This window comes from Helianthus annuus, chromosome 7 (assembly GCF_002127325.2).
Source record: "Helianthus annuus cultivar XRQ/B chromosome 7, HanXRQr2.0-SUNRISE, whole genome shotgun sequence".
Classification (NCBI taxonomy): domain Eukaryota; kingdom Viridiplantae; phylum Streptophyta; class Magnoliopsida; order Asterales; family Asteraceae; genus Helianthus; species Helianthus annuus.
Genome location: NC_035439.2, coordinates 35,696,579 through 35,711,537, shown reverse-complemented (window position 1 = coordinate 35,711,537; position 14,959 = coordinate 35,696,579). Strand labels below are relative to the sequence as shown.

Sequence of the window (14,959 nt, the reverse complement as noted above, 5' to 3'; positions counted from 1 at the left end):
GGGTTTTCCCTGGAATTTGTGGTGGAGTGGCTGTTTGACAACATCTGAATGGTAACCAGTAAGAGGTCTGAACCATTAAGTGCTGAACTAGTAAGAGGTCTAAATCATTAAGAGCCTGTATAATGCTTAACCGTTCAGAGGCAAATGTCTGACCAATTCAGATTAGAGGTTTTAACCATTCAGACTCTTTATAAATCTTAACTATTCTGAGGCAAATGTCTGAACCATTCAGACATCTGCTCATGAAACAAACAGTCTGAACCATTAAGTGCTGAACCAGTAAGATGTCCGAACCATTAAAAGTCTCATTAAGAGGTAAAAAACAATCCCTTAGGGGCTGTTTGGTAGCCTCTTAATGACCATTCAGATGCTACCTCTTAATGGTCTAAAACCTATGAATGAATAAGAGGTAACCTCAAGTCTGAATGGTTAAGAGATAACCTCTGAATGGTAAATCATCACATGTCACATTCTTCTACCTTCTCATTGGTAAAATTGTTAATGGTTCCATTAAGAGGTTGCCTCTTAATGACCATTCAGAGGCTACCAAACAGTCCCTGTGTATTAGGCGGAAAAATAAAATTGTGATGCACTCTATGAATGACAAATGTCTCATAAAGATTTCTTTTATTATAGAGTAAAATAAAATAAGATAAGATAAATCTAATTGTTTTTATATTTAACCCGTGGGTTTATAAGCTAGAATGTTATAAAAATATGTTTAAAATTACAATTACCCTAGACCATCAAGAAAGAAGTATTTTACTCCTGTAAACGAAGACGTTCATCTCCCGCCTTCCGATTGTTTTCTTTCCGGTAAATTCCTTGATTCCTTTTCATATGTTTCTATTGCTACATTTTGGTGATTCATATGCAACGGATATTATAACAGATTCTGCTGTCCGTATTCATTCATCCGTCCGTTTGAGGAAATTTTAATTCCTAATCCTTGTAGTTTCAATCATCTTGTTCATGATAATCGGCTACCCTTATTCTAGAAGAGCCGATCATTCATATAGTGGAATCTTAATTTCGTTTGTTTTCAAACAGTTTAGTTTTGTAATTCTAGTTGCGGGATGGCAATTCGACGCTTTCGAAGCAAATGTTCGGTGGTCAGTTCTCCCAAACCCTCATAGATCTAGGTTAGGTTCAACAGATATTGATAGTTAATTGATTATGATGCTAATTAGTTATCCATATGACATATTGGTTCTCCAATTAATGATTTTTAATCTTTTTGTGTAATTATATTAGCTTGATCCCTTCAAACCCGTAGTAAAAAAGATTCATTCAATGGGTTGGGGGAGCATCTACGTTAGACGTATGAAAGTTTTCTCATTGGCGATTCTAATCTACTTGGATTATAAGGTATTTGTTTATTCTTTTTAAAGCTTCCTTCTAGTGGTTGTATCGTAAACGTTAACTGAGAAAAAAAACTTACGCTTCTATGGGAAATATATGTATTGAAGTCTCTGAAGCACAGACAGAAATGGACTAGTGACTCGGAAAAAGCTGCTTTATGGGAGAAAGCCCATGAGCGCAATGCTAATCGTATAGTTAAGTTGATTATAGAGCTGGAAGGTATGTGGGTTAAAATGGGCCAATATTTTTCTGTGCGGGCTGACGGGCTTCCTGGGGCCTACCCACGCCTTTTGAAGCAGTTACAAGACTCACTTCCTCCTCGCTGCTTGAAAGAGGTATGCATACTGCAGCAGATGTGGCAACACAGGTTGGGCTGGGCTGGGCTGACCGAAGCACTTTCTGTCTAAGTTCTGTAAATATTTTATTGAATAATTGGTATATGATTATAGAAGTTTAATTATCTGCAAAACAATCTAATTTTTTGAATGAAATCATTTACAGGGTTTATGCTTTAAAATTTAAAAGTACACTTTGGGCAACTTTTGAACCGTTAAACCTGTTTGATCCATTGAACGCATTTGACGCGTTTGTTTTTAAGCTAATATGTTTGATTTTCCTGCTTGACCTATTAAAATAAAACATAACCTGAATCGACCCATATATAAGTAAATGAGTCTGAATATAATACCTCTAGTTCAGAGTTTTTAAATCTTGAAGATAAGTTTTCTTGTTATAGTTAAGGAGCAATGTTACACACATCGATATGAATCTATTAATACCTTCCTTTTCAAGATAAAAGTTCTTCCTTTCTTCAAGTATGCATATACTAATCTAAAGCAATACGCCCTCTATAATATTATTATATTTTTAGAAGTTTGCAACATATTGATATGAAGCTGTGAACGCACCCTTTTTATTCTTTCTGCACACTAACACACATTCATATATGTGATTCTTTAAACTATCTATAACTGTGTCTTATCTTCAATATTTTGGAAACAACCATTAGCAAGTGAACGCTTTTCTTTATTCAGGTTTGCAGGACTATACAGAAAGAGTTGGGGAAATCAATGGATGATTTATTTACAACTTTTGTTGAAGCACCTATTGCAACCGCATCAGTAAGCTCCTAAAATTATTATTAAAGCTTTTAAATAACTTGATAGTTTAAGGCATCTAATACTTGGTTATTCCAAAATTAATAGATCATATAAGACCAACCACCATTGTAGATTATGATCATAAAAGAAATATTTGCACTAACATAATTTTATTTTATCTTAGAGTTAATTACTGTTTTCGTCCTTGTGGTTTGTCAAAAATCACTATTTCAGTCCATTAGTTTAAAAATTGCGTTTTCAGCCCTGTGGTTTCACTTTCGTAACCATTTCAGTCCCTGTGGTTTCTCTTTCTTAACCATTTTAATCCATTTATTCTGTAAGTACAGGGACTGAAATGGTTACGAGGTGGACTGAAATGGTTACGGAAGTGAAACCACAGGGAGGGACTGAAATCGCAATTTTTTAAACTAATGGACTGAAATAGTGATTTTTGACAAACCACAGGGACGAAAACAGTAATTAACTCTTTATCTTATCAACATACTGATAATCTGATATATTGTTTCTTTTATACAAATATCGTATATGCAGATAGCACAAGTTCACCGAGCAACTCTACGTGATGGGCAGGAGGTGGTTGTTAAAGTTCAACACGAGGGCATCAAGACGATAATATTAGAGGTTATTCATTTTGTACCCATGGTCCTTAAATCCTTATAATGAAAAAGTACCAAACTTGTTATTGTTTTAAGTTTCTTGCAGGATCTGAAGGATGCTAAATCAGTAGTCGAGTGGATCGTTTGGGCAGAACCTAAATATAATTTCCATCCCGTAATAGATGAATGGTGCAAAGAAGCACCTAAAGAACTAGACTTTAACAAGGAAGCTGGTATTATAACTCATCCCATATATTAATATATATGTTTTTTTTTTTTTTTTAATTTATTTACTATGATGCTTGTAGAAAATACTAGAAAAGTTTCTAAAAATCTTGGCTGCAAAGACAACCGTATTGACAAAAATCCAGAGCATCGTGTTAAAGTATTGATGCCTGAAGTTATTCAGGTATCGATATTGAATCAATTGATTTTCTAGAAGTGTAGGCTAATGCTGCTGTAAGTCAATTTATATTTTTATATCATTTTTGGTGTAATAACAGTCAACTGAAAGAGTCCTCATTCTAGAGTATATGGATGGCGTGCGGTTAAATGATTCCCGTTCACTGGATTCACTTGGTGTCAACAAAAAAAATATTGTTGAAGAAATAACACGTGCATACGCACACCAAATATTTCTTGATGGATTTTTCAATGCTGATCCTCATCCTGGTAATGTTTTAGTCCTCTGTATTGACCATGTTGACTTTTTGTCTGACATGTGGAAAACTGGTTAACTTCAGTTTTGTGTCTGATTCCAGGTAATTTTCTTGTAACCAAGTCACGTCCACATCTTCCAATTTTGCTAGATTTTGGGTTTACGAAATTGCTTTCAAGCTCCATGAAACATACTGTTGCAAAAATGTTTCTGGCGTCTGCTGAGGTTTGTTTATTCCTTTCTTGTGTTTGAATTCCGTTTTTGTTGATTTAAGTTATATGTTGAATTCATTTAGTTATAACCAAAGTTTTTCAAACTTGTATACATGAATTGTTTGCATATTTTTAAAGCTGAGATATATATATATATATATAGTATATCGTACATTACGGCTTAACGTACTTCCCGTACAACAACGTGCGTGATTTGTTCTATAACATGCGTGATTAATGTTTTCAATATGCGTGATTATTGTGTTTCAACATGCGTGATTTTGGATTTTTGAGTTATAACGTGCGTGATTTTAAAATGAACGTGCGTAATTACCTGTCGTACGTGATGTACGTTAAGCCGTAATGTACGTTAACCTTCCTCTATATATATATATATATATATATATATTATATTTATATAATTTTCTTGGAGAAACTAATGAAACTATCTTCAGCTTGATGCTCTTTCAGGCGATATCGTATTATTCTTGCGGGTCCTTAATTTGCTTGCAGGTGTTTATTAAATCCTTCAAGACCTTACCTTCTTGCAATATAAATAAATGGTAATTTGAATTATTTGGTTTCAGGGCTTTCAACGGCATTGAACGTGAGTGTTAGCTATTATAGAATCATTAGACCATTTGCTGAATCTGCTCTAGAATGGTTTGTTTCTGTCATAAATTCATTGTGTCATTTCACCGATTTTATGCATTCGTTAACCTTATATTATTGTCAAATCTTTAATTTATATAAGCTAACTTGTTACAGTGACACAAATGAGGGACCCAAGGATAACGCAGAATGGGTATGTGACAGCCCTGTTAATTCTGAAGTAGAGGCAAAGCTGAGGGCTTTATTAGTACAGCTGGGATATGCTGATAAAATACTTGGAATCCAGGTACATACATACATCTGTCTCTTTGTTTATACATGTTTGCGTACTGCATGTGGGTAGTAGTTACACCCATTTGTTAGAAATGGGTCGATTCATTTATTTCTAGCGGGTCAAATGAGTAAAGTATACTATTTACCAAATTTAATTTATTTAATTAAAAGCATCTCATAGTATGACCATTGTACCCTTTTTTTTCAAAAGTTTAATCATCACATATATACCTATTAAGGCCATTTCGTTCTTGTTTTTCATTCCTTTCTTCCTGAGACTTTTTCATTCCTTTTTTTTTTTCCAGCGAGATTGCATATGCCATTCCATTTTTTAGCTATTTTTTTTTCAGCAAGATCAGCTATTTTTTTTCTCCAAATCTTCCAGCCATTTCTAGCATTAAATATACAATTTTACCCATTACAATAGCAAATACCAACCAAAAAACCAATAACAAATATTAAACAGTAACACATAACAGCTATTTCCATCATTTCCAACCATTTCCAGCACGACAATATCACAAATTGACCCGTTACAACTTACAGCAGTGATTACCAGCATTTCCAGCCCAAAAACAGTGGCAGATTTGACCCTTTACAGTAGCATTACAATGCAACAAATGCTAAAAAGCAGAATCAATTTGACCCATTACAGTAGGTGGCAGCGGTGGTGGAGTGGCGGCAGTGGTGCCAGCGATGAGTAGGTAGTGGAGAGAAACGTGCTAACCCATTTTCAGTTAGCAAGTTTTAGAATAGTTGACTGTTTTTACCAGTTGACTAATTTGAGGTGACCCAAATGAACTCGTATATATTTTTTTTGCCCAAATCAACCCTATCTTTGAAAAATGGGTCATGATTGTCACCTATATACATTAAATGCTCCAAAAGCAAAAACCATCACAGTAGCGAAAAATCTCATAAACCTAGGTAGTTAAAGTCGTCTAATTTGTATTTTAATGCAAAAACCCTTGAGAGCGTACTAATATATGTGACATATGAAAGCATGCATCTCAATGAAAAGTTGTGAATGAATGTGAGATATTATTATCTGATACTCTGATTGTTAGTATTCTCTCTTAGGTCTGTGCCTACAAAGACGGGAATGTGATAATTGATACTGCAGCTGGGGTTCTTGGAAATTATGATCCTTCTCCGGTTCAGCCTGATACCTTATTTCCTGTTTTTTCTGTTACAAAGGGAGTCACAGCTGGAATCTTACATTGGCTTGTTGATAAAGGGTATGCTAACCTTTTGTTCTTCCTATTGTATTTTTGTTCGCTATAATCATTTGACACTTTATATTCTGTCCAATTTGACCTTAAATATTTCAAATTTGATTTGAGTGTTTATTGCAGGAAAGTGAAACTTGAGGAGAAGGTTGCAAACATCTGGCCAGAGTTCAGTTCAAACAGAAAAGATCTAATAAAGGTTTTCTTTTTGTCTTATGATGTTTTATCTGGCTAGAGGCGATCAGGTAAGAGCCTTAGGGCGCCGCCTCATGCCATAGTTGTCAATAGCGGCTATAGCGATCGCTATAGCGCGCTATGTAGCGAATCGATGAAGTGTCGCTATTTGGGTTATAGCGACCAATAGCGTAAATAGCGACAGTTGCCTTTTTTTTTTATGTGAATAGCAATTAAATATAGCTATAAAATAGCTGGATTTGTACGTTTTCGTTAAATATACATGTAAAATAGCATATATACCAGGGTATTTTGATATAATATACATATAAAAACTATCAAAATTCTTTTTCTAGTGTATCGCTATTTATAAAATTGCGGTCGCTATTTATCGCTTTTCACTATGTAGCTTATAGGTCCCTTGTCGCTATTCGCTATTAACAACTATGCCTCATGCACATCTGGGTCAAACTTGGTCAAAATCAGGGTCATATGAACTTGGCCAAAATTAGGGCCATATGTAAAAACAACCAAAAGATTATGAATGGTGTACTTGATAATAAAGCTAATATTTAAAACGGATAAATAGAGCAACGCCTCACGCCTCGGAGCGCCTCACACTTTTTTAAACCAATCATCAGACTATATAAAGTAATATGTGTACATTTTTTATGGTTTGTTACCATGAAGGTTCATCATGTACTGAATCATACATCTGGTCTGCAAAATGCTCTTTCGAGCCTTGTGCAAGATAATCCAATGGTGTTGTGTGATTGGGAGGAGTGCTTGAAACGTGTTGCCATGGTTGCACCAGAGTCTGAACCTGGTCAACAACAGCTATATCATTACCTATCATATGGTTGGTTATGTGGTGGCATCATTCAGGTACTCTCAAATCCTCTTCTCAATTTTTTTTTTTTTGTTAATTCTTATGGGCCAATTTCATATATACCCCTAAAAACGCTTCAAATTTGTATTTACCCTCATTCGATACAACTATAATATGAGTATTATACCCTTCTTCATGCACTTCAAACTCGCATAACCTAATGCAATTATTTAAGGTTTTGTGGGGATATACGAGATCATTTCTTTCTTTTTTTTTTTTTTTGTAGATAGCTAATGTGCTATTTATGTCTACAATAACAGTACTATTACATTCATTGTTGATTATTTATATAAACTAGAATTTATACCCGCGCTTCGCGGCGGGATAACGTTTTTTTAAAGTTGTGCGTACATCAAAACGTAACTTAAATTTATACCACATGTAACTAAAGCTAAACACATAAAACTCGAGGGTGGGGTTCTAGAGTGAACACTAGTGTATTTGCGAACTGAGTGAACAAATCCTGGCCATTGATCTACACACGTGTATGGCCAGGATCTCATCATCAAATCGTAAAATACACTAGTGTATTTCAACATCAAATCCTGGCCATTGATCTACACACGTGTATGGCCAGGATTAGTTCACTCAGTTCGCAAGCTACACTAGTGTTCACTCTTGAACCTAATCCTAAAACTCGATTACAAAAGTATTTAGAAAGTTAAATGGTTGTCAGTGTCGATGCCGAAAGTTGAGAAAAAACAAAAAAAAGTTATGTCGAAATGTAAATCAACTTAAGTTTATATCCGCACGTAAATAAAAATAAAGACGTAAAACTCGATTAAAAAGTATTTAGAAATTTAAGGGGTTGTAAGAGTCGATGCTGAAAATTAAAGGTTAAAAGTACAAAAAAAAACAAAACAAAAAAAAATTATGTTGAAACGTAAATCAACTTAAGTTTATATCGACACGTAAATAAAAATAAATACGTAAAACTCGGTTAAAAAGTATTTAGAAAGTTAAGGGTAAAAGTTTATGAAACTGAATAATTATTATTGATTTACAAACCCCCCTTATATAGGGATGATACAATCGTATAATAAGGAAACGAGATATACAAAATATATACAATTCAATATATTCCTAAAATAGTGGCTAATATTCTTTCTGGAATATTCATCGGCTAAGACTCCCCCGCAGTTTGAATGTGGTAGGGACCAACGCTCAAACTGGATCGAAACGACTGGAATAACTGCTTGGAGAGTCCCTTTGTGAAGATATCAGCATATTGTAAGGCAGACGGAACATGTAGAACTCTAATGTGATCGATGCGAACCTTTTCCCGTACAAAGTGAATATCAATCTCTACATGTTTGGTACGTTGATGCTGCACTGGATTATCAGAGAGATACACAGCTGAAACATTATCACAATAGACAATAGAGGCCCGGCGCAAAGGGGTATGAAGCTCAAGTAATAAATTACGTAACCAAGTGGCTTCGGCAACTGCATTGGCAACCCCGCGATATTCAGCTTCAGCACTTGAACGCGAAACAGTGGGTTGCCGTTTCGAGGACCACGACAGTAAATTATCCCCCAAAAAAACACAATAACCACTCGTAGATCGTCTAGAATCCGGGCACCCCCCCCCCTCCCAATCGGCATCTGAGTAGGCAACCAAGTCATGAGACTGAGATCGAACAATGCGAATCCCGTAGTCAAGAGTACCCTGGACATACCGTAGGACCCGCTTCATGAAGGCAAAGTGAGGCTCGCGCGGATCATGCATAAACAAACAAACCTGCTGAACTGCATAGGAGATATCTGGACGAGTAACAGTTAGGTACTGTAAAGCTCCCGCTAGGCTGCGATATAGTGTCGGATCTGAAACAGGCGGTCCATCAGACGCGCTAAGTTTAGATGAGAGATCCACAGGTGTAGTGCAGGGTTTACAAGCCGACATATTTGCACGAGCAAGAATCTCTTTGGCATACTGTTGCTGCGATAGGAACAGGCCTGCGGAAAACTGATCAACTTTAATGCCAAGAAAATGATGAAGTCGTCCTAAATCAGTCATGGCGAATTCCCGAGACAGTGCACTGATGATATCATGAAGTAGTTTGTCGTTAGAAGTTGTCAGCACAATGTCATCGACATAAAGTAGCAAATAAGCAACATTAGCTGAATCCCGCTTAAAAATAAACAAAGATTGATCACAATTACTGCTGATAAACCCCTTCAATTTGATGAAAGTGGCAAAGCGGGTATACCAAGCCTGTGGAGCCTGTTTAAGACCATACAACGACTTTTTAAGACGACATACAAATTGAGGGTACCGTTTGTCAACAAAACCCGGAGGTTGATGCATGTAAACCGTCTCATTAAGATGCCCGTGTAGAAAAGCATTTTTAACATCAAGTTGATGGATCGGCCAAGACCTGGTGACTGCCAAAGATAAAACAGTCCTGATAGTAGCCGGTTTAACCACTGGACTGAACGTGTCTGCACAATCAATTCCCACTGTCTGGGAGTTCCCGTTGACCACCAAACGGGCTTTATAGCGTTCCAGAGACCCGTCAGACCGGAATTTATGGCGGAAAGGCCACATGCAGCGTATGACAGGGCGGTCCGTGGGTCGTGGAACTAACTCCCATGTATCATTATCCTGTAGGGCAGAAAATTCAGTTTTCATAGCACTTAACCAATTAGTGTCAGCAAAGGCCTTGGCATAGGTCTTGGGAATAGGGGAGAGGGTGGTGGGAGTGAAGTGAATTGAGGTTGTAGAGGAACGGGCTTTGGAACGGGTAGTCATAGGGTGAAGATTTGTAACAGGTGGGGCCGAGGGGTTTTGGGCCGAAGGTGGGGCTGTGGTAATAGGAGGTGGGGTCGTGGCAATGGGCGGTGGGGCCGTGGCAGTGGGGGGTGGGGCTGTGGCAGTGGATGCCGTAGGTGGGGGGATGATAGGAGGTGGTGGTTTCGGGCGTCGACTATAGGTAATTGGAAAGGGAGTGATGGTGGACCGGTGGGGAGGTGCGGGTGTTTGAATGGGTGGTGATGGAATAAAGGAGAAGCCAGGAGGAGGTGAGTCGTCTAAAAAATTGTAGGTAGTGGGTGTTTGTGGCAAGGTGTAAGGAAAGGTCGATTCGTCGAAGGTTACATGACGAGAGATATGAACTTTACCGGTGGTTGGGTCGAAGCACCGGTAACCCCGGAAATCCGGGGGGTAGCCGAGAAAGATGCAACGAATTGCACGAGCGTGAAGCTTGTGTGGTGAAGTGGCGGAGGTGTTGGGGTAGCAAGCACACCCGAATACGCGTAAATGATCGTAGTCAGGATGCCGAAGGTATAGGGCAAATGTGGGTGTATAAAAGTTTAAGCGTTTAGTGGGTAAGATGTTGTGTAAGTAGGAGGCGGTGTGTAGAGTTTCGACCCAAAAAATATGGGGTAGGTGTGCATGAATGAGGAGGGCACGTATGATGTCCTTTAGACGACGGATCATACGTTCGGCCCGTCCATTTTGTGAGGATGTTTGAGGGCACGAGAACCGAAATAGCAAGCCATGATGATTGGCAAGCTTTTGAAAGCATGATTATCAAATTCGCCTCCAAGATCGCATTGAAAAGTTTTGATTTTTCTTTGAAATTGTGTTTCAATGAGTGTATGAAATTTAGTAAAGGTGGGAAAGGCCTCGGATTTAAATTTAAGTGGGTATACCCAAATAAAGTGAGAAAAATTATCAACAAGCACCATGTAATATTTGTAACCTGTTTTGCTTGTGACGGGTGATGTCCAAAGGACACAATGCACAATATCAAATGGGGCAAACGTAAAAGAATTTGATGCGGAAAAAGGTAAACGTTTACTATTCGAAAGTTGACAAGAGTTGCAAACATGAGACAAAGTGACTTTATTACATGAAAAATGAAAATTACGACGTAATAAATCTAAAACTTGATTCCCGGGGTGACCGAGACGCTCGTGCCAAGGGAGGGATGGTGTGGTGAGGAAGCAGGCTTGTGGAGGTAATTCAGGCGAAGTGAAAGGATAGAGGTCCCCGGTACTGTTGTGTCTTGAAAGAGTCCGTTTAGTGAAAAGATCCTTCAAAGAAAAACCAAACGGGTCAAATTCGACAGACACATTATTATCACGAGTAAAACGTCGTACAGAAATAAGGTTTCTAATTATGTGTGGGCTGTATAGAATATTTGGCAAAATATAGGTTCGGTTGGGTAAGGTGTGGAAGCCAGTGCCCGTGCTACTAATTGGTATACAAGTGCCATTACCAACCATAATTGAACTGCGTACAGGACAAGATGTGGGAATTACAATTTTACCTAGGACGCGTGCCGAATGCAATCCTGCCCCAGTATCCATGATATCATTATTCCATGATGCATTCGGGTTCATCTGCAAATTATTAAAAGCTGCACTTAAATCAGAGGGGGACAATGCATCATACCCATATTGGTTTGGCCCGAACTGGGGAGGCGAGTAATGGCCCGAACCAACAAAGTGGGCCTGGGACTGCTGAGGAGGGTTGGGCCGCCAATTGTTTTGTGTTGGGTAAGGGCATGGAGGTGTCGTCCACCAGGCCCAATTTGGGTATGGAGAATTATAGGCTGAAGGGTTGCCAGCAGTCCAAAAAGAGCGGCCGTATCCTGATGAACCGCCTCTGTTTCCGTAACGACCGCCGCCCCTAGAGTTGTTTCTGCCACGTCCGCGTCCCCGGTTCTGATTGCTGCTGTTCGGTTCAGGTGTGTGGTCAGGGACAGTAGTAGTGAGAGCCGGCTGTGAAGATGATGTATTGCTGATCGGCGCTACCAAGACTGAAGTGGTAGCTCCTTTTTGTGCTTCAATACAAATAGCATCATCTTTGAGAAGGGAGATGGCAAGGTCCCAATCAGCATCTTTGTTGTTGATAAATGAAGCAGTAGTGTTGTACTCGGGAGGGAGACCACGGACGAGCTGTAAGACCAGCCGAGAGCCAGACACAGGTTCGTTGACATCGGCTAGTTGGGAGGCAAGACTTTGAAGTTGTTGACAATAGTCATCTAAAGAAGCACAGGCACCAAGGGTCATGTTGCAGAATTGTGTTTCGAGAGCAGCAGCCCGTGCCTTCTTATTACCGAGGTATATCTTTTCCAGCTTGGCCCAAGCATCATGTGCCGAGGCATTATTATCAATGATGCGTTTGAGGATGTCATCCGATACAGTGCTGAAGATCCACTGCATTACAAGGGCATCAAGTTCCTTCCATAGATCATAATCCGGAGCTGTTTTTGCAGGGGCTGGGCTGCCATCAATGTGGTCTGCAACTTTGTAGGCGGTGACATGAAGGTTAAACAGCTTAACCCAGTTAGAATAGGTTACATTCGTGCCATCTAAGGTGCGGATTTTAGCGTTAATATTAGTAACCGAATAGGCGGGGTGCAGAGTGTTTGGTTTGGTGGCAGCAGAGGCTTCAGGTTTGTCGTTCATGGCTGTGATGAAGAACAGAAAAAAATGGGTGATCAGGGGTGAAGAAAGAGGCTGCCGATAATGAACAAGGATCGAAACCCCAGAAAAAGGTTAAGGCTGTGATACCATAAAAGTTTATGAAACTGAATAATTATTATTGATTTACAAACCCCCTTATATAGGGATGATACAATCGTATAATAATTATTCAGTTTCATAAACTGAATAATTATTATTGATTTACAAACCCCCTTATATAGGGATGATACAATCGTATAATAAGGAAACGAGATATACAAAATATATACAATTCAATATATTCCTAAAATAGTGGCTAAAATTCTTTCTGGAATATTCATCGGCTAAGAAAGGGGTCATAAGAGTTAATACTTAAAGTTAAAGGTTAAAAGTAAAAAGAAAGAAAACCAAAAAAAGACAAAAAAAAAGTTACTGTAGCACTGTAAGTTGTTCGTTAATATATATATAATAGGTATAGGAGGTCGTATGCATTAATAATAAATGTGAAAAATTTTCATGTTTCATTTATTTGAGCCGTTTGAGATGAAATACAACCAAAATCAACTCATTTTATAGCTACATGGTATCTCTATTCAGGATGTTTTCAAAGAGAAAAGTTGCATGACGATTGACAAATACCCTTTGAATTGAGGTTGTGTTTTGTTTATAGTTTAATTTAATGGTCCTTCAATGTACAGCATGCATCAAAGAGAAAGTTTCAGGATATCCTTGAGGAGGCTATGGTTCACCCGCTTAACGTCGAAGGGGAGCTTTATATTGGAATCCCTCAAGGCATGATTCAACCCATCTCAAATTCGAATGCAATGCTACACACACACTAAAGAAAAATAGTTTGAACCAAATCTCATTGCTAGTTGGTTAACATTTTTTTGCTTAATTCAGGTGTGGAATCCCGACTTGCAACACTGACACTAGACACAAACGATCTCAATAAACTAGCAGAAGTCAGCAGCCCGACATCTATCTCTAGCTCTAGCTCTCCTCCCATGTTCCAGTTTGATATCCTCGCGGGCTTAGTTCCCTTTTTTAACACACTCAATGTTCGTCGTGCAATACTACCTGCCGCCAACGGCCATTGCTCAGCGCGTGCACTTGCACGCTACTACGCCACCCTTCTCGACGGCGGTGTGGTCCCACCACCCCATTCCTCCTTATCCCAGCCGCCACTCGGAAGCCACCCTCACCATCCCAAAGACACTTCCAACAATAAAAAACATGGTGGAAATTCAAAGACAAACAACCTTAATGATTTCAAAATATTCAGCAGCCAAAAAGCAAAACTTCATGATTCCTTTTTGGGTATTGGAGACTATGAAAATTTGGCTCTTCCGAACGGGGATTTCGGGCTTGGATTCAAGCGGGTGTGCTCAAAAGATGGATCTTTAATCGGATTCGGTCATTCGGGTTTAGGTGGGTCTACAGCATATTGTGATATCAGCAACAGGTTTGCTATCTCTGTGACCCTAAACAAGTTGTCTTTTGGGTCTGTGACTAGAGATATAATCCAATTCGTGTGTTCGGAGTTAAATATTCCAGTACCAGAAGAATATGCATAATCTGGTTGAACACCTAGGTATCAACCAAAGGGTAAAAATAGGTACTTCAATTCAATTTGTTGTATAGATCATACATGTGTGTATGTATATAAACTTCTGCTGTGTAGTTATTTTATTCTACACTATAATGAAATCAGTGTACATATGGTTTAAAGATAATGTATAATATATGATTACAAGCTACACCCATAATCAATTTCATCGAATACAAGTCGACTTGTTTGAGTGAGTAGTTTAAAATATGTAAACAGATCATGATATCAGAGCATCTGACATTCACATTTATGGATAGGGGCTAGTCCGTTGGTCGTTATGTGTTTCGTTTTAGTTTCAACAGTTAGATTGTAAAAGACAACTAAGGATCTCAAAAATCTCAATGTACGACATATTAGCCAGGGGCACAGCATAGTAGGGGCGGGAGAGGGCGGCCGGCCCCCCGAACTTTTCGCTCAGTAGTGAAGAATATGTAGTTTTTGTATAGAAATTTTTGGGTATATACGTTTTTGACCCTCTGGTTTTATAGAAATTTTTTAGTATACACGTTTTCGGCCCCCCGGTCGGAAATCTCAAGCTTCGCCACTGATATTAGTGACAGGGTATTGATTGAACGAGTAGTTTAAAAGGTTGTATGTATAAGCTTAACCACGTATCTGTGACAAGAAGTTGCGACAGCAACTTCGTCGCTACAGTCTTGAGACCTAAGCATTAGTCACAAATTTTGGGACGGAATTTGTGACGATCACTGGACTAGTGACGGGTAAATATCGTCGCAAGATTAGCGACGGATCTGTAAGTGTAAATATTTGTGACTGAATAAGTCATCGCAGATAGGGCAGTCACA

At 38.6% G+C, this 14,959-nt stretch overlaps 1 protein-coding gene across 1 annotated transcript; it reads left to right on the top strand.

The window, feature by feature from the left end:
* Nucleotides 1–848: 848 nt before the first annotated feature.
* LOC110930062 lies at nt 849–14,281 on the top strand. Its single transcript, XM_022173284.2, has 17 exons — nt 849–1,112; nt 1,255–1,368; nt 1,470–1,697; nt 2,397–2,483; nt 3,015–3,104; nt 3,186–3,312; nt 3,388–3,488; nt 3,583–3,751; nt 3,841–3,962; nt 4,405–4,462; nt 4,537–4,612; nt 4,718–4,847; nt 5,915–6,072; nt 6,190–6,262; nt 6,928–7,122; nt 13,240–13,333; nt 13,445–14,281. The coding sequence occupies exons 1-17, from the start codon at nt 1,077–1,079 to the stop codon at nt 14,116–14,118; spliced, it is 2,532 nt and encodes an 843-aa protein (XP_022028976.1). The 5' UTR covers nt 849–1,076; the 3' UTR covers nt 14,119–14,281.
* Nucleotides 14,282–14,959: the final 678 nt, after the last annotated feature.

What these genes read in the sequence shown, in the direction of transcription:
- LOC110930062 (XM_022173284.2), top strand. Translation starts at nt 1,077, where the DNA reads ATGGCAATTCGACGCTTTCGAAGCAAATGTTCGGTG. An exon ending in AGACTTTAACAAGGAAGCTG is followed by an intron (nt 3,313 to 3,387) that starts GTATTATAACTC and finishes TGATGCTTGTAG; the next exon opens with AAAATACTAGAAAAGTTTCT. An exon ending in TATGTGGTGGCATCATTCAG is followed by an intron (nt 7,123 to 13,239) that starts GTACTCTCAAAT and finishes TTCAATGTACAG; the next exon opens with CATGCATCAAAGAGAAAGTT.